The sequence below is a fragment of the Cervus canadensis genome, chromosome 13, assembly GCF_019320065.1.
Source record: "Cervus canadensis isolate Bull #8, Minnesota chromosome 13, ASM1932006v1, whole genome shotgun sequence".
NCBI classification, from domain to species: Eukaryota; Metazoa; Chordata; class Mammalia; order Artiodactyla; family Cervidae; genus Cervus; species Cervus canadensis.
Genome location: NC_057398.1, coordinates 35,643,281 through 35,665,788, shown reverse-complemented (window position 1 = coordinate 35,665,788; position 22,508 = coordinate 35,643,281). Strand labels below are relative to the sequence as shown.

At 44.4% G+C, this 22,508-nt stretch overlaps 1 protein-coding gene across 1 annotated transcript in view; it reads right to left on the bottom strand.

Moving 5' to 3' along the window:
* Positions 1 to 18,414, bottom strand: part of SLC25A33 (solute carrier family 25 member 33) — a 32,162-nt gene extending 13,748 nt beyond the window's left edge. The window contains exons 1-2 of the mRNA XM_043485758.1: positions 18,117 to 18,414; positions 4,367 to 4,546 (exon numbers count right to left, since the gene is read on the bottom strand). Coding sequence (XP_043341693.1) covers positions 4,367 to 4,546; positions 18,117 to 18,172 — 236 coding nt within the window. The 5' untranslated portion in view covers positions 18,173 to 18,414. The remainder of the gene's footprint in view (positions 1 to 4,366; positions 4,547 to 18,116) is intronic.
* Between the last annotated feature and the right edge of the window lie 4,094 nt (positions 18,415 to 22,508).

Genomic DNA, 22,508 nt, shown 5'->3' with positions numbered 1-22,508 from the left:
TTTTCAGATGGTTCAGGAAAAAAAAAAGTACGTATATAGAGCAAAAACAAATAAACAAATGTGGCAAAATGTTTAACACAAGAGACCTGAGGTAGAGTACAAGCAAGGTATGTGCCCTGTTCCTGTCACTTTTCTTTAAGTTGGAAATCATTTCACAATAAAAAACTTTTAAAAATGAAAAAGCTATAGGTCATAGGTTACAAAAATACTGAACTCATCCTAACACTCTAAAGGAACGACATGTTTTACTGCATTTTCACACTGGCCAGAACCAAGCCACTTGGCCCTTAACAGAGACATCAGAATTTGGTGTTTTCAACTTTAAATTCTTTACTGCTAACTCTTTCTCAAAACAGGATTCAGCTTTAAAAAAAAAAAACAAAACCACGCTCTCTGGAAAAAAAACTCTCAAATAACCACACCTTGAAGTGACCTACATCTTATAGTATAGTATGTGAAAGCTTTCAAATGGTCAATACATTTAGAATTTTTTCAAGTTTAGGCTCTGTCTGTGGTCCCCACGACTGTTCACTGTGCCGCCAATCCTAGGAGTCACTCAAACACAATTAAGGGTGTCTCTGGCTCCAGGAAGCTGGGAGCCACGCATCTATAATGCAGTGGGGGACTGGTGTCCTCAAGTGACTCAGGCCTTTTAAGAGCTGCAGAAAGGCTGTCTCCATAGTGACGCACGTTAACAGTGGGCAAAAAGTCAAATCTGTTACATAATTCAAACTTCTAACCTATCTGGATGTTTACAAAACTTTTCTGGAACAATCAAGTGCTTACTATAAATGGTATTCCTCAGCTTCAAAATAAAGCATGTGTAGGGCCCAGACTAAGTTTCCCACAGTACTATAAACTTTCATTTAGGAAAGAAATGCAGAAGGAAACTAGGATCTTGTCTGGAGTGTTTCGTTCTCTTCCCTCTTTTAGATCAGACTATGCATACCACAGATCAAGTTCCAAGACAAAGTTCTGAGTTGAAGCCATCAGCTTTTAAAAGAAAAACTACCTCACTAACATATTACTTTTCACATTAAAAAGGTACTTGAAAAAACAAAGTACCTGAAATAGTTTAAAGAACAAGAGTTTTGATTGGATAAAAAAAATTTTTTAAAGAAGATTATGTCCTAAGACTTTTTAAGGCAGATACTTGAATAAATGGATTATTACCCTTTGGCAAATTTAACAGAGAGAGCCTAATTGTGTTAACATCTTGTCTTCAAGTAACTATATTCAAAATACAAAGGTAATCAGTGCTCCAATGGAGAATACCTTTTCTCTAATAGATTAACCTGAGACATAAGCAAACACTGATTTGCATTTGGAAAAACAAAATTCCTGTAAACAAATTCTGTTGTCTGTTAAGCCTTTAAATGTAGCACTTCCTGGAAGAATAAGACTAAAAATAAGCAGCTTAGTTTTAAATGAATAACATCTGACTATAGGCCACCAGGCTCCTCTGTCCATGGAATTCTCCAGCAAAGAATACTGGAGTGGGTTGCCATTCCCTTCTCCAGGGGATCTTCCCAACCCAGGGATCGATCTGGGTCTTCCACACTGCAGGCGGATTCTTCACTGTCTGAGCCACCAGGGAAACCCCCGATAAACCCAATGGCTTCTAATCATGAACAGATGACTTGGTGGGCTCTGTGGCACGGAGAAGAGGCCTGGATCCCTGCTCTCAGTTCACCACTTCCCAGAAAAAGAGCCTGCTTAGTAGCCCCTCACCATGGCTCTAGCCTAGGGGTGATTAGTGGAAGAATCAGAGAGCACAGTCCAGTAATCCAGGTGGGTGAGGAGGGTGGTGGGGAAGCAAAGAGCAGTCATCTTCTATTAAACTATCCTAAAAGGCAATGCTTCTTAGGCTGGTACACTATCTGATGTAAGTACTGGGTAACATTCTGCTTTCAGAACTCAGTGACAAGAAACAACATACATCTACCCTGAGGAGCATGTGTGCTTTCTCCAGATGAGAGTTATGCAGGGTGACAGCCCCCCTTTTGCCTTCATTACCAGGAAACTCAGCTGTAAGTCTTATGTTTAAAAAGTACAGAAGTAGGTGTTACAATAGCAGCTAATATGGGTTATTTACGTGGCAGGGGGGGGAGCGGGTGTCAAGCTCTTCATATTCAGCATCTCACTGAGGTGTTACGTTCTCTTTGTCCCGCAGTCTTGCCGTGTGGCAGGCGGCGTTCTCAGAGACTGGGGACACCTCAGTCGTCAAAACAAATCGAAGCCCCTACCTCTGGGGAACTTCTGTTCTGTGGGGGGGCCCGCAGGGAGAGAAAATAAACAATATAAATCAATACATTACAGTGTATGATGGATAGAGGTAAATGCTGTGGATAAAAACAGAGCAGGACGGAGAGAATGTGAAAGAAGGGCCTGGTTTTCAATAGCATGGTCACTGCAAGGCCTTCCTGTAAAGGGGGAGAGCTGAGAGGCAGCCATGCAGATAATGTCCAGCAGAGAGGCCCTGCTGTGGAATGTTCCAACGTTCTGGTCTTTTAAAGGGCCAGTAAGGAGGCCAGTATAGCCAAAAAGGTTCAGGAGAGGGAAATTCAAGGAGGCGAAGTCAAGGAAGTAACGGGAGGGGTCCAGCAGGCCCATGGGCAGCTTCAGCTTTTACTGGGAGCGAGAGCAGAAGGATCTCCTCCGCTTTGCTGAGAACAGCCTGAGGATGGAGCAGGGTGCAAGGTCTTCTGCCAGGCCAGTTAGGAAGATGGGTTGTCTTGCATGTGGTGTGGGTGCTGTTCATGTGTTTTAAAAGATGGAGAGGTGGTTTTTTTTTTTTTGGTTTACATTTTAGTAGAAGATGTGTCCTAACACACTTGAACTAGAGAAACATTCCCATTTACCTTAGGGGTTTGGCCCCAGTGACACCCTTGACTTCCGGGTAATAGGTTCCCAGTTACAGTAAATAAATAAATCTACTAGTCATGCGAGATTGGCAAGTATGTAAGAGGAAGTTCACCTTGGATGTTAGCAAAGCTGGCAAATTACCCCTGTTTCACTAGGTCCAAAGCACTCCAAGTTCCTCAGAAGCAAGACGTCACTGGAGACACTGCTATTGACTAGACTTATTAAAGGCGAACAGGGGACGGGGTGTCTTCAGAGCCGGTCTCTCTCCTTACTGACAGCAAAGCAGGCCTCCCATTTCAGTGCCCCACCTTTCCTGGCCTGCCCCTGACCTTCTGCATTTCGTGTCTCCACAATCCTTCTCAGCATTCAATTAAAAAAAAAAAAAAAAAAGATCTGCCTCGAGTCTTGGCTATCAGCGACCTCTTTCTCTAGTTGGGACCTTGCCCTCAGCAGCGGGTGCTGCTGCCCAGTCGGGCCCGAGCTCGGATGTACCCTGGTATGTGTGTTTGGCGTGGGTGCCTGAATTACCCAGAAGTTGGCCTTACAAACAAAACGTACCTAAAAATAAATTAAGCACTTTCAAATCCATTCTACCTTATCTAAACTGTGACTGAACTCTGCCCCAAATTCAAAGCGTTGTTGTTATGAAGACAGAGCATCTCCATTTTATTGCATCTTTTTCTAACGCTTCCCCACTAAACATCCACACTGGTACACAGCTGTGTCTCTCTTGAACCCGCACTCTCCCGAAGATCAGTTTTAGAGCTCTGAGTAACATGTGGAGTCAAAGTCAGTCATCATTTTAAAGTTCTCTTTTAAAAGCAAAGGGTCCCTGAGCTAAAATGCAGACATTGCCAAGTGCTCGTCTGAATTTCTGATTTTGCCTTAAGCATAGAGACTGATAAGCCAAATTCAACTTAAGAATATTCGGCAACTTGGTAAGCAACTGAAATATTTTAATACTGTAAAAACAGATAAAGTAGGTGGGTAGGCTAGGTATGAAACAAAAATTGTAAAGATCAGCTTACTAAACATATATTGTAGTTTTTCTATAAATGTAAAATTATTTTCAAATAAAAAGTAAAAAATTACAACATTTTGTTTCCATATTACTTCCTCTTAAAATATTCACAACACTTCTCTTGTGCAATTTTAAAATTCATTCTACAAGCCTCAGAGCTTCTCACTAGCACTCAAAAGACTTGGGGCAAGAGCAACACTCTGATGTAACAATTTAAACATGGATTGTTTTGAGTTTGCTTTGTTAGGTTTACTTTAACTGTCCCTGGATGGTGATCACATGCATGCCGGGAGCCCTGAGGCCAAGAGAGCAAAGTCTGAGTTAAAGACATTGGTATAGATACCTAGTTCTTAAATTTGGTCACAGCCTCTACAAACAGAACATCCCATCTGATGGGCCGCATAAACATTCTGCATTGACAGTGGGGGGGTGGGGGTGGGGGTGCGGGTGGCATGAGGCCAGAACCGGGACTGAACTTACTTTAGAACCTGTAAGAGTCCAGGCGTCACTGACGTTTGTCTCACCACCCCAGCTCCGCTGATGGTCCCCAGATGAACCTGAGGATAATAGACTGTCCGAAGAGCTAATCTTGAAGACTGCAACCTTGTCTTAATGACTTCTAGCGGACAAGTGAAAATAGCACCAACCGTGCCCCCACATCTGTAAGAAAGGAAATCACAACAGGATCAGAAAAGCTATACTGAGCTGTGCATACATGAAACGGGAAATGGAATTTTTCTCTATTAAAAAAAGAAAAAGAAAGGTACCTATGTTCATTTCATAATTAGAACACACCATCAGGGTGGGACAAACGGAGAGAGCAGCATGGAAACATTAATACACTAACATATGTAAAATAGACAGCCAGTGGGAATTTGCTGAATGACTCAGGGAACTCAAACCAGGGCTCTGTGACAACTGAGAGGGGTGGGATGGAAAGGCTCGAAAGGGAGGAGACATATGTACACGTATGGCTGCTTCATGTTGACGTATGGCAGAAACCAACACAATACAGTAATTATCCTTCAATTAAAAATAAATAAAGAAAAAAAACTGGTTGAAATCCCAGCAGCTAAAAAGATAACCACTGTTAACAGGTTAGTAGTACACCCTTCAGGGCTTTTCATTATTGGCTTTTTAACCTCACATCTTTTTCTTCTTATCTAGATATTATGAATGTCTTTCCATGTCAATATATATACACCTACATCACCATCATTTGCAATGGTTGCATCCTATTCTCCTATTCCTATCTATCAATGTATAATATTTTAACCTACTTCCTATCATTAGATGTTCACGTCATTTCCAATTTCACTCTCATGCTGCAATGAATATTCTAGAAAATATCTTTTCACGGTGAAATAAAAGTTATTCAGGTAATGCTACTATGTTGAAAATCAGTGTTTACTACAAATCAAATTTTTATTAAAATCTGACTAATTTGGACTCCACTGAAAATCAAACTAAAGCTTACCTTTTAATAATGAAGTCTGTGTGTTTCACTCAGAACTAATCAATTCATCCTCCAGAATTTCATTAGATGCATTGGCTCTGTGGGTCAGAGTTCCCTTAATGATCCTTCACAATTGGTTCATATAAAAATATTACCTGAACTTAAAATTTAAATATTTTCGCCTATTTATCCTAATATACCGGAGAAGGCAATGGCACCCCACTCCAGTACTCTTGCCTGGAAAACCCCATGGATGGAGGAGCCTGGTAGGCTGCAGTCCATGCGGTCGCTAAGAGTCGGACAAGACTGCAGTGACTTAGCAGTAGCAGCATCCTAATATACAGTACGTCAAGGCTGTGTACTGCCACCCTGCACCCTGTGTATTGTTAACCCATATGCAAAGTACATCATGTGAAATGCCAGGCTGGGTGAATCACAAGTTGGAATCAAGATTGTTGAGAGAAATATCAACCACCTCAGATATGCAGATGACACCGCTCTAATGGCAGAAAGTGAAAAGGAACTAAAGAGCCTCATGATGAAAGTGAAAGCGGAGAGTGAAAAAGCTGGCTTAAAACTCAACATTCAGAAAACTAAGATCATGGCATCCGGTCCCATCACTCCATGGCAAATAGAAGGGGGAAAAGTGGGAACAGTGTCAGACTTTATTCTCTTGGGCTCCAAAATCACTGCAGATGGTGATTGCAGCCATGAAATTAAAAGATGCTTGCTCCTTGGAAGAAAAGCTATGACAAACCTAGACAGCATATTAAAAAGCAGAGACCTTACTTTACCAACAAAGGTCCATCTAGTCGAAGCTATGGTTTTTCCAGTTGTCATGTGTGGATGTGAGGGTTGGACCATAAAGAAGGCTGAGAGCAGAAAAATTGATGCTTTTGAACTGTGGAGTTAGAGAAGACTCTTGAGAGTCCCTTGAATAGCAAGGAGATCTAACTAGTCAACTCTAAAGGAAATCAACCCTAAATATTCATTGGAAGGACTGATGCTGAAGCTCCAGTACTTTGGCCACCTGATGTGAAGAGCGGACTCACTGGAAAAGACCCTGATGCTGGGAAAGATTGAGGGGAGGGGGAGCAGGGGGTGACAGAGGATGAGATGGTTGGATGGCATCACCGACTCCACGGACATGAGTTTCAGTGAGCTCCGGGAGACAGTGAAGGACAGGGAGGCCTGGCGCGCTGCAGTCCATGGGGTCACAAAGAGTCAGACACGACTGAGCGACCGAACAACAACAACAATCATCAAATAGCTATTTCTGTCTTTTCTTAAACAATAATATCCATGAAACTGCATGTCTGGTGTGCTGGTTCTAGATAACAATGTGCCAGTACCACCTGAAGCCACTCCTGCACCACCAGAGGTTCTTCTCTTTGGAGAAGATCAGAACACTGACGATCAGAACCTGCACTGTATTCATCTTTGTATCCCTGGCATTAAGATTCGCAGGTTCACAAACAATATTTGCTCATCAGAAGAGGAATTACTAAACTACCCTGTAAGGGAGCTAAGTGTTTGAAAACAGCACTTACTGTCTAGCTTCTATCACAGGCCGGAAGGCAGGAGCTGTGTGCTGTACGTTCTTGCACTTGGTCAGAGCACAGTACCAGCCAAACAGGTGGTTCAATAAAAATGAAACAGCAGAGGCGTCTATGATTGGGAAAAGCAACAAGAAAGAGGAGGGACAGGCCTTGGCAAACACAGAATCTCTAAATGAGCTTCCTGACTCAATGCAGGTGTTAAAAATCTGGAAGCGAACCCAGCCCCTCAGCCCCCAGGACAGGCCCTGAGGTAAGGGGTGAAGACAAGTTCCCAGGCAGCCTTTTAAACCCAGAAGCCTATAGTTACAAATAGCAAGTAAAATCCTGATAACTAAGAGCTAGATAGACGCTACCAACTTAATTGCACTGCTGCCACTGATGAATGATCATTTTATGTCAAGAATTCAACCCTCCAACAATCCTAGTAAGGTAGGATTGTTTAGCTTCAATTTACCACAAAGAGCCTGAAAAAAAGAGAACAACATACAGACTAGGGGAGCGGGGAGGAGAGGAAAACAGCCATTTGGAACTATGTAGGTAAACCTGCCTTGAAATCATGATGCTAAGAACACCCTAAACTGAGCTTTCACTGCCAAGTGCCGGGGTTCAATCCCTGGTTGGGGAACTAAGCTCGCACAAACTGTGGCAAAAAAAACAAATGTAAGACAAACAACAGAGCTGTCTCTTCAGCAGTGTTTGCTGAACTGTGGCCAAAACCCATCGAACACAAAGCCCCGCAGAGGATCTCAACCAGAACAGGAAGGGAGGATGGCGGGAAGGACTTGACCTGCAGGTGGGACAACTATCATGTAAGCTCCCGATTGTGCAGGGTGGTATCATCCTGACTTCACAGGGAACCTGGGTCTCGATGAAGTTTATATACTTTCTCAAAGCCACAAGTGCCTACATGTCTCAACTGAAAACCAAATCCAGACCCTTTGCCTGCAAAGCCTGTGCTTCCCTCTATACTAAGGTATCCTCTCTGGGAGTATTACAGAAGGACAGGTGTTTATATATAGTTTGTTAAGCTAGTTCACACTATTTGCAATTCACAGTTAAGATGGAAAATTGTCAATTAAGACAACTAGGACTTATAACTTTAATGTGTTTTTCAGCATGAAGAAAAAATCCTGAGCCCAACTGAATGTTGGTTGATATAATGTGCTCCGAGCACAAAAATATTTCTAAAGAAAATGGGATATAATAGGGAGTGTTTAAAAACAAACAAAAAAAAACCACTTCCAAACCTGTATCGATTCATGTAAAATAAATTGCTTTCAATCTATTACAATAAAAACTAGGTGATGATTCCATGTTACTGGAAAAAAAACAAAACAAAACACCAGAGCTTGCGGTAAATTCTTGCATCAGAAAGTCAACAAGTTCCAATAAGACACGGGTCAACCACCTTTGCTTGTCCCCAGGTCAGCCGTGCTTCTTACCTCGGCCAACTGTTGTCTACACGGATGCCACTGGTCAGAGGACAGCCTGCAGAAACGCTAAGCAAATACCCGCTGACAGCAAGCTGGTCACCTCCTGGGTGGGGGTGGCAGGCCACACTCGCTCCACAGCCACCATTCTGTATGTTACACATCCACGTGCCCAGGGCAGAGGGCCAGGTGGTGAAAAGACCCTGGCCTCCTCCAGGGGCAAACTGAGGGTCTCCACGTGCCTCTCCTACAAGAGGGGTGACGCCGCCCCACGGCATCCCAGGAAACAAATACAAAGTGCTGGGAAAGCACTGCAAACTGTAGAGTGAGTGCAGTAAGAAGTAACTGCTCAGGAGCTAAGTCCCTCCTCATCTACCAGGAAAAAACACTTAAATGAAAATACCCAAAGGATATTTAATTAGAAGAAAAAGGTTCTAACATTACACTAAATTGTCCAAAAGAAGTGTCTTCCCGAAATTTAAGACATTCCATAGCAGAATTTTAAAAGCTAATCTTTCTGGGACTTCCCTGGTGGTCCAGTGGTTAAGAATCTGCATTGCAGGGCAGAGGACGTGGTCGGGGAACTAAGATCCCACATGCCTCAGGGCAACTAAAAACTCGGGTTCTGCAACTATTGCACGTTGCAATAAAAACCCAGCACAGTCAAAAAGAAAAGTTAATCTTTCGGTTCAACTGCTTTTTCTTTATGAACCAAACACACAGGACATTCATCAGTCTGAGGAGACAGTAGACAAAAGCAATCAAAATACTGACTTCTCTGAGATTGGCTTTCCAAATTCTCTAAAGATATTTAATGAGGTTGGGTCCAAAGCACTTAACAATACAACAAATTATATTCTTTGTAGAAAAAAAGGCCCTGTCAATTCTCAATTCTTCAATGCAAAGACCTTCCAAGTTAGCCCAACTCCTCACCATGGTCAATTACCCGGGATGAAGCCCTATCGCCAGCGACTCTGCCGAAGGTATTAATATTAACCGAGCTTTTCAGGAATCTCTGGTTAGAAAGGGTGGAGACCTCAGCTCTGCCTGCCAGTCCTCCCCAGCCCTTACCAGTACTTCTTTTCAGCTGTTCTCCACCGAATCCCGCCTCTCCTATCCTTTCAGTTTTTCAAATTTAGTCCCCTAGAACTTCAATCTCAAATCTGATTCATAACTTGCCTCTAACACTGCCAGCTAGACTGAGGGGACTTGGTCTGCTCTTTCACCTTTTCTCCATTCCCATCCTTTTGGGGCTCTCTGGGCACAGGTCTAGGTCTAGCAGTGGGTCCACCAGGCTACGTGTTACGTATACTGGGGGCCTCATCAAGTGTCATGAGTCAGTGTAAATGGTGTGCAGGCCTCCTTGGGGCGCTGCTCAGTTCCACCAAGAGCCCCGTCACTGAGAAGCCCTGTATTCAGACCACCAGCCGTCCATCCCCCCACCTCCTTCTGGCCTGAGAACCTTGCTGGCAGCACTAGGTGTGTCCTTCCTTCCTCTGGTCCTCGAACTCCTTGACATTAAGCCAACGGGGCCCACTAGTGTCCTTCCACGCCCACCATGAGGCAACAAGACTGCCACTCGGTAGGAAGTCACCCCGAGCCCGCCCCAAGCACGCCACAGCGGTCCCTTCTCATCCTGCTGGCGCTGGCTGATAAGGCAGCAGCCGTCCCCCTGCAGGAAGCCTCTGGACGCAGAACAAGGTGCCCACCTCTCAGCCTCACAACCGCCCTCAACCTCCAGCACACAGCAGTAGGGGCTGGTGACAGGGATGGGAACAGCGACAGGCACAGCCTCTCTCAACACTCCACAGGCCACAACGCTGACAACTATAATCTATAGCTTTTCTGCTCTGCGTATGCAGCCTCGGATGCAGTGGTCAACGGCTGTCCTCCTCCTAAGTCTCAGAGTAGGTTCAGCTGAGGGCCCGGGTAGCCGATGCTCAGACAGCAGGGAAAGTCACACTGGACCTGGAGTTTCATGGTGACACAGTGCTGGCCCCACACAGTTGGGCAACTGACTAATTCTGATTGGACACCTGTATTTTAGGCCACTAACCTCCAAAGTGGGGAAATGCTCTAAAAGGCACACACAAAGATCCACGGCATACAGGAAGAAAGTATTACAGTCAAAAATAAAATTTCATTGTATTTAGAATCACCACCATTTAACTTCTATTTCCTGTATGTGTTTTATAACAGGTATAGAATTAATATGTTAATATAAATATACATGGGGATACGCACAAACATTTTCATCACAAGCTTGTGTGATCAGTCTGAAGACCACTCTTCTAGACCAGTGGTCTCAGCCAGGATGATGCTGCCCTGGCTCCAGTGACATCCTGCAAGGCCTGGAGACACTTTTGGTTGCTGAACTTGGGGGAGGGGTTACTAGCACTTAGGAGCTGGAGGCCAGGGACGCTGCTAACATTCTACAATGCACAGGACAAGCCTGACCTCTAAACAATTGTTTGGCTGAGCTTGAGAAAGCCGGCTCCAGATCAGTAAAATGGACAGTGTGTGTATTTGAAGGTGGTATAACCAACGTGGAGTACTGTCCCCAGCATCCATTCCTGCTTTCTCTGTCCCAAATTTCTTAAGTCATATGGTTTGGACAGGCTTCCCTGGTGGCTCAGCTATAAAGAACCAACCTGCAATGCAGGAGATGCAGCAGGAGACAGGGGTTTGATCTCTGGGTTGGGAAGATCCCCTGGGGAAGGAAATGGCAACCCACTCCAGTATTCTTGCCTGGAAAATGCCATGGACGGCTCATGGGGTCACAAAGAGTCAGATATGACTTAGCCACTAAACAACAAATAGTTTGAATGGGATTAAACCCATTTCTAGTTTAGTCCTAACTCACTTAATCAACATAAAGCCATGTCATCTGTTCAAAGATGGCACATGATTCAGCCCAAGATAAGTGGCGTAATTCCCTGGGGAGCAATACCGCTTTAGCGCTGGGTGCACGTCCAAGTTGGTCCAGTCAGAGTTAAGCTCAAGGCTTGTTCAATGGAGGAAAACAAGCTGAGAGGTGCTGGAAACCATTCTGTGTTCATGCAGGGACCAACCTTGGAATCAAGCAGATATTTCTGGAAAGCAGAGCAGTCATCGAGGGGTCCCACAGTGACACTGTTGAGCTATTTAGGTAAGCCCTCCCTGAAGCCTGTGCCTGCTCTAAAATTTGGGTGTACATGCCAACAATCAAGGAAGCTGGAAGTGACTTTGATTTACTACTTATAACTGAAAGTCTCCCAAATGAGCCTAGTCAATTAAAAAAAAAAAATTATACCCAAGTCTCATGAAAGTACTTAAAGGGATTAACTATTATCAGTAATCTTCTAAAACACGCTGAGGACTTGTGTTTCCAGTGGGCTATGTTTCTGATGGCTATGAGGAAATTCCCTGGATATTAATTTAATTTCGCTCCTAAAATCCTGCTCTAGTCATGGATACCAAAGCCACAGACCACTGGACTATTCCATACCCAATACCCAATACCTCTGGGATATTCCATTCAGTGAAACCATCCCAAGGGCTTGAACAGGGCAGCAGAAAGGCCATGAATAGCAGTTAAATCATACATGTCTCAGAGTAGCAACAAGAGGCTCTCTGAAATCTATCTGCCCGATTTTCTAAAACAAAACAAAACTTACGACCTGCATTTTTCTGCACCTTTTTCTTCTTTTACTACTTGTCCTTCCCCTCCCCCTCATTCTCTACCTTCTTTCATTCTTCTTGTTCAGAACTGAAGTCTCCTGTTTATTACATAAAGATGTATTTAACTGTTTATCTTTACCCATGTAGGCCTTGCTTGTTATTTTTCTAAAGCCTGTGGATTAGGCTCCTCCCCTCTACTTTACAGCAGAACAAAGCTAAGCTGGACCATTACTACTACAAGACATACACTAAATTTTTTTCTATAGTCCTTATGTGATCAAAGATGAATTTTTACCTTTTAATACATTTTTACCCTTTAACTCTGAGTTGCAAGTAACAAAGAGAATTTTAAAACCTAGACATTTTCAACAAAAAACTGTTTTCTATACATAGACTCACTCAATTTAGACACTAAAGCCAAGACCAAAACACTCTTTATTGTTACTGCTACCCAACTGACAGTAAACTGGTTTCCAGACTCACAGCTTATACCTAACTACAATATGGATTCTACTGACTAATAATATGGCCAGAGACCCTGTGATCCCTAAATTCGGAGCCCTTGATAATTTCTCCCTTTCATCTGCTACCTCTATAGTCACTACCTGAAAAAAAAAGGAATGCCTCTTTACACATAATTTTCTGGAATGTTTTATTTGAATACTTAGCACAAGGCTTAGAAGATTTTGATTACGCAAATTCTGTGGTCACTCAGTAAAAGCAAAATGCTTCTTTTTGGATGCAGCTAACTATCCTTTAGATGCTATTTTCTATATCCTACCTCAATTAGGAACAAAAAATGAAGTAGCAGCCGAACAAAAAACTCTACAGTGGACTTCCATGGTGGTACAGTGGATAAGAATTCGCCTGCTAATGCAGGGGACAGGAGTTCGATCTCTGGCCCAGTTAGATTCCACATGCCGTGGGGCAGCTAAGCTCAGCTTAGCTGCTGAGGCCCTGGCTCTAGAGAACTACTGAGCTCCCTTGCTCTAGGGCCCATGCTCCACAACAAGAGAAACTCCCTGCTCAGTGCAACTAGATAAGTCTGTGCACAGCAACAAAGACCCAGTGCAGACAAAGATAAATAAGGACTTAAAAAACAACTTTACAGTACTTTCTGAAATTGAAGAGAATCAGTATCTTTTATAAACGCACAAATCCAAAATGTTACCTTATGCTAGTGCAGTTTCAGCAAATTTTACTACAGAGTCATGTTTATAATTACAAATACAGTAGTGCTTTTCTTTATTTGGGACAATTAACAGGCTACACACCTCCAGGATAGATGCACAATACCTTTTACTCATCTAGTTACTCGTTAAACAAGTAGCAATGGTGTTCTCTAACACTTGGGGGTTACTGTATTTGGGATGGATCAGTGAAGAAAACAGACACGGCTGCTACCCGTGAGGCTTAAACTTACATGACGCTTAAATTTTAACAGGAATCTTTCATCCAAACATAATACATTAAAGAAAAAAATGTTGCATGTATGAAATACACTGGAGAAAATCAATTTACAGCCTTAGTATACTTATATAAGGCTTATATAAAATACATGGGCACACTATATTTGTCTTATCAAAGCTTCTTTAATCACTGCAAATAAATCATGCATCTTCTCTATAAGGTTCCTTAGCAAATATATTAACATATGCCTAATGAAAGTGAAAGTTGTTCGGTTGTGTCCGACTCTTTGTGACCCTATGGACTATACAGTCCGTGGAAATCTCCGGGCCAGAATACTGGAGTGGGTAGCTGTTTCCTTCTCCAGGGGATCTTCCCAACCCAGGGATCAAACCCAGGTCTCCCACATTGCAGGTGGATTTTTTACTGTCTGAGCCACAAGGGAAGCCCAAGAAAACTGGAGTGGGTAGCCTATCCCTTCTCCAGCAGATCTTCCCGACCCAGGAATCGAACCAGGGTCTCCTGCATTACCGGCGGACACTTTACCAACTGAGCTATCAGGTATGCCTAATACTTCAAAGCTAACACTTAGCCGATACAGATTAAACCTGCAGGGACAGGGACAGTACAGAATAGAACAGGTGACAGCTGTCCGCAATGAGGGGCAAGACTCAACTGTGAACATATCTTAGATTATATTACTTTTAAAACCTTAAAGACATACATATCCCCATTAAAGTACAGTTTAAAGGCCCTGTAAATACATTTAATGACAAGAGAAAACACCATGCCATAAAAATAAGACCTAAAGCGTATAATCCAGGCCATCAAGCTCTAATCTAAGGACAGCTTAGTAGAGCTATTTCAGGTGCTAAGTACTCTCCTGAATGCTGCTTGTTCACAACCAGAACCACCAAGTCATTCCACGTATGTGTGCTCACTCGCTCGGTCATGTCTTCCTCTTTGCAGCCCTATGGACCACAACATACCAGGCTTCTCTGTCCAAGGGATTTTCCAGGGAAGACTACTGGAGCAGGTTGCCACACCCTCCTCTAGGGATCTTCCCAACCCAGGGACTGAACCTGCGTCTCCCGCGTCTCCTGCACTGGCAGGCAGATTCTTTACCTCTAGCACCATCTGGGAAACCCAAGTCATTCCATAGGGAAAGTTTAATAGATTTTTCTCTGTCATGAGGCCTACACATGCAGGGGCTACTTTGGAGGATTTCCGTGTTTCTCTTAATGGGATGGGTTTAAATAGTAGAAAAGGAATGATAGGTTTTGTTAGGTAGTAACAATAAAATTGGTTTAGGTTTTTCCTTTTGACAATGCCGCCCAGATTTTGGGATAGGAGAGAAGGCAGAAAACAGTAGAATCCCTAAAGATGCTAAAGTGAAAGTGTTAGCTGCTTAGTGAGGTCTGATTCTTTGTCCATGGCGACCCCATGGACTGTAGCCCACCAGGCTCCTCTGTCCATGGAATTCTCCAGGCAAGAATACTGGAGTGGGTTGTCATTCCCTTCTCTAGGGGATCTTCCTGACCCAGTGATCAAACTCAGGTGTCCTGAATTGCAGATTCTTTAGCATCTGAGCCACCAGGGTAGCCAGAGACACTAAAAACCAACATAAACGAATGAGGTTTGCTCACACAAAGTACCCACCCTAGGAGATGGCTTATGAAGGTGCTGGTAGCTATCAAGTCTTAAAAATGTGTTTTGACTCAGCAATTGTACATACCATGATCACAGTTTACCCTCAGGAAATAATCAGATGACTACACAGATACACATAAAGATGTCCAGTTTATAATGGCAAAAATTAGCAATGAGGACTTCCCTGGTCGTACAGTGGATAGCAATCTGCCTGCCTATGCATGGGGAACGGGTTCAATCCCAGGTCTGGAAGATTCCACATGGCATAGGCAACTAAACCCCAAGGGCCACAACTACTGAGCCCAAGCTTTAGAGCCTGCCCTTGAGCAGAAGCCACCGTAATGAGAAGCCTGTACATCACAGCTAGAGAGTAGCCCCCACTTGCTGCAACTAGAGAAAGTACTCGCAGCAATGAAGGCCTAGCAGAGCCAAATATAAAATGAATTTCAAAAAAATGAGCAATGAGAGGTCAGAAAGAAATTATGTAATCAGAATAAATTAGGTAGCCCTGTCATATATGATGGTAACAGCCTCATTGAACTCCTGCCACTGGGCTTGGAAATGTTTACATTCTTCACTGCAACCACGGAACAGTGAGGGTTGATTAGAAGTCTATTCAGAGAATTCATTACCATGCTGCCATCAAAACTCAACATATTTCTAAGGAGAAAGCAACACATAAAGAAGAGGAGCCCATTTTAAAATTAACTATGAAATTACCTTTGGTGCATATATAGATGCACACAGACCTGATTCTGAAGTGCTTATTTCTAGCTGTTGGTTTGTGGGTGGTTTCTCCTTCAGTTCTCCTCTTTCTTAAAGGGCAACGCTATACTAAAAAGATGACTATTAATAAAAACCTGACTATTACAGGTTAATTTAGGAGCATTTTTGCCTCTGCAAAGAACCCATGAAACTGTTTCTAATAATGTGGGAAATTTAAAAGACTATATGAGTTGTTTTGTGTGTAGTTTTTATTTTCCAGGATCAAAAATTAATTTTCAACTATTCATAAGTCTGTTAGACCTGGTAAAAACATTAACTCAGTATCATCAATTAGTGATAGCATTAAACTTGTTTGATGTTAGTTTCCAATAGCTATTCAATAAATAGGAGAAATGCGACAGAGTCTACATTAAAAAGCAGGGTCTCTGACTTCTTTTCAAAAGCAGTAAACTCAGTTCTCTGGAAAGAGGGCAGCTTAACAGTGGAAGCTAGTTACTTTGAGCAAAGCAACACAGCCTTGCAACAGATAGGGTGGGACCACTGCACTGCCTGATTTCAACTGCATGATACACCCACCCATTTGATATTTTAGCTCCTTTAATGTTCTTCCCTAAAAGAACTGGAAGCACTGTATTTTAGGCTAGTGGGAATGAGTCAAAATCCAATTAGCTACTCTGAAAGCATCCTTTTCAAACACTTATTTTCTTTCTTGCAGATCAGCAAGGAATCTTGAACTGCTAATGAAGGAATAGAAACCTGTTAAATACAATGGCCCCAGGCACCACCCTAATAAACTCCACCGTTTTAATCAGTTCAGAGCTGTGATGGCTAATGCAGTTTTCCTCCATCACAAGCAAAGAGGCTGGTGCTCCAGTAGGAGAATCAGCAGCCAGAGGGCACTGTGAAGGGCGCGTTGGGAGCTTCAAGTCGACAGGGGAATAGATTACGCAGCCAGCCTCACAGAGGCTGCTCCAGAGCAAGGAACTCACTGGGTTCAGAATACAAGCATTAAAAAAAAAAAAAGACCACCTCACTAGAAACAGTAAATCAAAATCACTGAGAATAAAATAATTTTTAAAAAATCTCTGTTAGCTTGAGAAATGACTTTAATAACATGGCCAACTTGTTTAAAATCCTCCAGAATGACAAATCAATATTCTGTCTTAATTTAGGAACAGGGCCCCCTCCCCAAACCTTGTGTTACTTTCAAAATAAATCTCAAAGGAAAGATGAAGCAAAATGAGGGAAGGGCAGAAAAGAGATGAATGAGAAAGCATGCCTATGTCTGAGGAAGAGTCAAATTTTCTGACGGGAGAAACAAAGTACCTAGGTAAACAACTACAATAAAAAGTACCAAAAAACTCAGGAACACTCTCATCAAGGGTATTTTTGCAGACAAATGCTTAACCACTGCTTGTTTGTAATAAGGAACATATCCGGGTAGCAACCAAAACACAAAACTACAACTAAAATACTCAAAACAATAAGATAAGTGCTACTTCATGTAGAACTGTCCTACACTTAAAAATGGCTGTGCCAGGCCTGTGAGGTCCTTAAACAAGACTCCAAACATCTAGAAGACTCCAAAGGACCCAAAGGCTGTATTGAAAGAAAACAAATCACTAATATAAAACATTTTAACTTCTATTTTCCGAAAAACAAAAACACCAGCTCCCCTCCTAACCTCCCTAAAAATACGTTGCCGCCACTGACGATCCGCCAAACGATGTTTTCAAAACAAGGCACATCTTTGAATAACGTTGTTTCTGGCGCTCCAACCAGCAGGTGAGAAGCATTTCAACACACCTTCTCACTTGATCCTGCGGTCCCCCATCAGCCCTCCCACCGGTTGCTGACCCCAGCATCACGGTTCACCAGCACTTATCAGGCTCCTGCTGATACCCAATACCGGCATCTCTACCTTATGAACTCGTCCCTGCGCTACCCTGAGGAACTCCCGGGCCACATTGAGCATCTCCAAGCCCGCCTAGGGCCTTCGGGAAAAGGCCTTGGGGGAGAACTCTGAAGTCGCTAAGGGCAGCGTGGCCAGACAGGACCGCCGAGCGACACTCGTCAGACCAGCCACTAATTGTTTAAGAGAAGAAACAGGAGGAGACGCGGCGGGGATGGGCGTGGGCGCCGCGTAAAACCACCGTCGGGGGATGTGGTCTGGAGGGGGACAGGCCCCGCGCCCCTCGGGCCTCCCCGCTGCCCCATCGCCCGGACTTCCTCCTTCGAGAGCCCGCATTTCAGCCCGGGCAGGGCTGGTAACCGGCCCCGGTGCACCGAGGGTGCGGGGCGCGGCAGAAGGGCGGGGGCGTGGGGTCGGGCCGGTAACTCACCCGCCGGCGAAGAGGTGAAGCAACGTGTTCTCCTTCTGCTGAGTCCCCGTCGCCATGGCCGCGCCGGCTCCGCGGCCCGCAGCCGCTGGGTGCCGCGGGCTAGAGGCGGCTCGACCGAGGCGCGAGGTAGTCTCTCCGCTCTCCCGGCTGCCCTCAGGCGGCCTCCGGTGCCGCCTCCATGCGCGCGCAACCCCGCGACCGGCTCCCTCAGCTCGCGCCCTCGGCCGCGTGGCTGGAGGCGCCTCAACCGGCCACTGCAGCGCGAGCGCGGCAGCCAGCGGGAACCAGGCGCGCGGCTGTCACGTGCGGGGGCCGGGTCGTGACGTCATTCGGCGGCGCGGGCTCGGGGCGGTGCGCGACGGGGGTGTGGGCCCGGATTCCGCGCGGCTATTGGTCAGAGGGCGGACCTGGGCGGAGCGACTGCGCAGCCCGGGAGGGAGAGAAGGGTGGGAGCCGCGGGAGCCAATGCTCTTGGAGTGAGAACCGGCTAAAGCTGCCTGGTCTCTGATCCGGGAGGCTTAGAAACTGGGATTGGTGGAACCCAGCGAGACCGTGAGCCTGGCCTTTATTCATTTTTTATAGTCGTTTACTTTGTGATACTTAAAGTGTGTAAAAAAGTGTATAAATTACGTATGACAGTTCAAGCTCTGTGCTTATCACGCAGTTTATAGGGGAAAAACAAGATCCAAACAGCTTTAACTCCCAGTGGTATCATTTTGTGTTTCTTTGATTTTTCTAGAAATAGCTTTTTGGTCTCTTTTCTGATCATCTCCAGCCCAGGCGTATGAACTCCAAGTTTCTGTATCCGAGCTGTTTGTTTCTCTATTTGTGTGTCCTTGGGTCATCGTCAAGCTTAACCTGACAACTCCCAAGTCTCCACGCTCACGCAGGCCTTCCCTTGCCCCCGTTTGCTGTACATTCTACCTCGTGACTCTTATCTAATTTCCTCACATAGGCTTCTGCAGTTTTTTTGTTGTTTTATTTATGTAAATTGTCCTTCCACCCCTGGAGTGTAAGCTTCAGGAGTGCAGGGATTTTCTTCCTTTCGTTCAGGGTTTTCCCTGAGAAGGTGTCTGCCCCTTGGCAGATACCAAGGTATATGCCTAAGAAAATAATGAATGAAGGTCCTGAATAGGACTCCTCACTTCATTCTTCCCCTCCCCCAAACCTGTCTGCCTCTTGTATTTCCTGTCCTGGAAGAAGATGATGCCACCATCTGCACAGCCACCAATGCCAATAACTTTCCTATTACTTTCAACTTCTCTCTCTCTCTCCTCAGCCCACCAGGCACTTCTGTCCTTGGAATTCTCCCAGAGTCATCCCCCTCTCTCTGTTCCTTTCACTGTGTCCGCTGGTTTCAAGTCTTCCTGTCTCTTACAGCAAAAATCTTCCACCTCTTACAAGCGACCCTTTCATCCCTTTAGCTGGTTGCCCTCTACTCTCATCCCCCTCCAGAGGCACCAGGTACAGACTATACCAACAGTTTGTTTTCAATCTCCCAGGGCTGCTAAAAGCAGTACCTCAACCAGACCAGGCTGCTAGCTGTCCTGTGTGTAAACACAGTGAGAGCTTAGGCAGAAGGGAAATTGTGTGCAAACACAGGAGCTAGGTATTTGATTGCTGGGGCTCTTTAAAAACAAGTCTTAAGAGCAGCCATCCGGAATACAAATACGGTGACTACTGCATATTAAAGCCATTACTCCCCCTAGGAGCAGGAAAAATCACATCAGTGCTCCATATATGGGGAGAAATAAGGGAAGAAGGAAATGAGGCAGCAAGGAAAAAAAGAAAGCTGTTTCTTCCTGCTTCCTGGATCTCTCAAATCCCTTAATTCAGTTGCTCAGAAAGTCAATGTTCGTTTTAGCTGAAGATGGTTTATGAGGCATGTGTAGAAAACAGGTAATACAATCATGTTAACCAGGAGGAAGCTGTTCCCATCCTGGTGAGATTCTAAACCCAAGGAGATACGCTCTTGGAGCACAACCCTCCATCTTGGCTGCTTTCTCACACAGGTGTCTGAGGCTGGAACCCAGGCTTCTCACCCATAGCAGCATCCTGCCTCCTTCTCTTTCCCTAAGCGCTGTCAGTCTAGTCTGTGCCAGACACATAAGTGTGTGTGTGTACCAAGTTGCTTTAGTCGTGTCTGACTGTTTGCGATCCTATGGACTGTAGCCCACCAGGCTCTTCTGTCCAGGGAATGCTCCAGGCAAGAATACTAGAATGGATTGCCACGCCCTTCTCCAGGGGATCTTCTCTGCCCAGGAGTCAAACTCACAACTCTTATGCCTCCTGCTTTGGAGGCAGATTCTTTACCACTAGCAACACATAAACAGGCTTCCCCATCCCCTTGTTAATAGTAATGCTGCCTTCATGTTAGAGTTTTTCCAAGGTCTTTCTGTATTCATCTCATTGGATACTCACACTATATGGCAGCCCTCTTGTTTTCCTTCCCTTTTATGGATAAGCAGGGTAGATTTGCCCAGGGTTACTCAGCTAGTTAGTGGATGATGCAACAACCTTTCGTGCCTCCCTGATTTGGAACATGCTGTTGCTTACTATGTCTTCTTCCTCAATTGGCCAGACTCCTTCTGGACCTTCTGAAACCAGCTCGGAAATCACCTTCTCTGTGAAGTCACCCAATGGAGTGCTTCTTTCTCCTGGTCTTCACTGTTCAGCCTAGACAACATATTAAAAAGCTGAGACCTCACTTTGCTGACAAAGGTACATATGGTCAAAGCTATGGTTTTTCCAGTAGTCTTGTATAGATGTGAGTTGGATCAAAAAGAAGGGTGAGCGCCAAAGAGTTGATTCTTTCCAATTGTGGTGCTGGAGAAGACTCTTAAGAGTCCTTTGGACTACAAGAAGATCAAACCAGTCAATCCTAAAGGAAATAAACCCTGAATATTCATTGGAAGGACTGATGCTGAAGCTGAAGCTCCAATACTTTGGCCTGATGCAAAGAGCTGGCTCATTGGGAAAGACCCTGATGCTGGGAAAGATGAAGGCAAAAGGAGAAGGGGGCAGCAGAGGATGAGATGGTTGGACAGCATCCCTGACTCAGTGGACATGAATTTGAACAAACTCCGGGAGATAGTGAAGGACAGGGGAGCCTGGGGTGCTACAGTCAATGGAGTTGCAAAGAGTAGGACATGACGGAACAACAACAACACACCAGCATTCGTTCCCTGGTGTATGTGTTGGTGGGAGTGAAGACTGGGACATTTTCAGAGAGAAATAAATTTCTGACAGTATGTTGAAATGCGTGTATGCATACATCATTTGATCCCCACGTCAAGGAAAGGAAGCTATCTGGTTCATTTTTTCAATACGTTTTTATTGAGCATTGACTCTTTCAGAAAAAGCACTTGAGGGACTTCCCTGGCAGTCCAGTGATTAAGACCCCGCTTTCCAATGCAGAGGGTATGGGTTCAATCCCTCGTTGGAGAAGTAAGGCCCCACATGCCTCCCGGTGTGGCCAAAACTTTAGAAAAAAAAGACATTTGATAGCACAGAATACCCATTCCTGAAAAAAGTTCTTAGCAAACTGGAGCAAGGAATGAAAGGTGTCACAATAAACCTACAGCTGACATCATAATTTTTGGCATAAATCTGCATGCCTGTCCCCCTAAGATGGGCAGCAAGGAAAGAAATTTACTCTTACCATGTATTCAAAGTGGACCTGAGGTCACAGTGCAGTAAGACAAGAAAAAGAAAGAAAAGGCATAAAGATTGTAAAGGAAGACATCTTTAGTCATAGATGATGTAATAGTTTACTAGGAAATCCTAAGGAATCTATATAACAACTGCTAGAACTAATCAGTAAATTTAGCAAGATCAAAGGAGACAAGGTCAATATACAAAAAAAGAAATACTTCTTTTGCTAGCTACAAACAATCTGAACATGAAATTTAAAAAAATTATTTACAATAGCATCAGAAAACCCCAACAACAATAAAGGAGCCAGGCAGGAAGGAGTACATGATTCTATGAAAAGTGTGAAAGTGTTAGTCTCTCAGTTGTGTCCGACTCTTTGCAACCCCATGGACTGTAGCCCGCCAGGCTCCTCTGTCCATGGAGTTTTCCAGGCAAGAATAGCAGAGTGGGTAGCCATTCCCTTCTCCAGGGGATCTTCCCAACCCAGGGATCGAACCTGAGGCTCCTGCATTGCAGGCAGATTCTTTACCATCTGAGCCACCAGGGAAGGCCATAGGATTCTATATGAGAAATTCTAGAAAAAAACAAAACTAACCTTTAGTGACAGAGAACAGATCAGTACATGCCTAGGGCTAGGGCTGAACAGGGGGCTGGGAAGGGGATTAATGACAAAGAGGCCAGAGGAACTTCTTGGGGTGATGAAAATGTTCCGTATTCCAGTCAGGGTATATACACTTG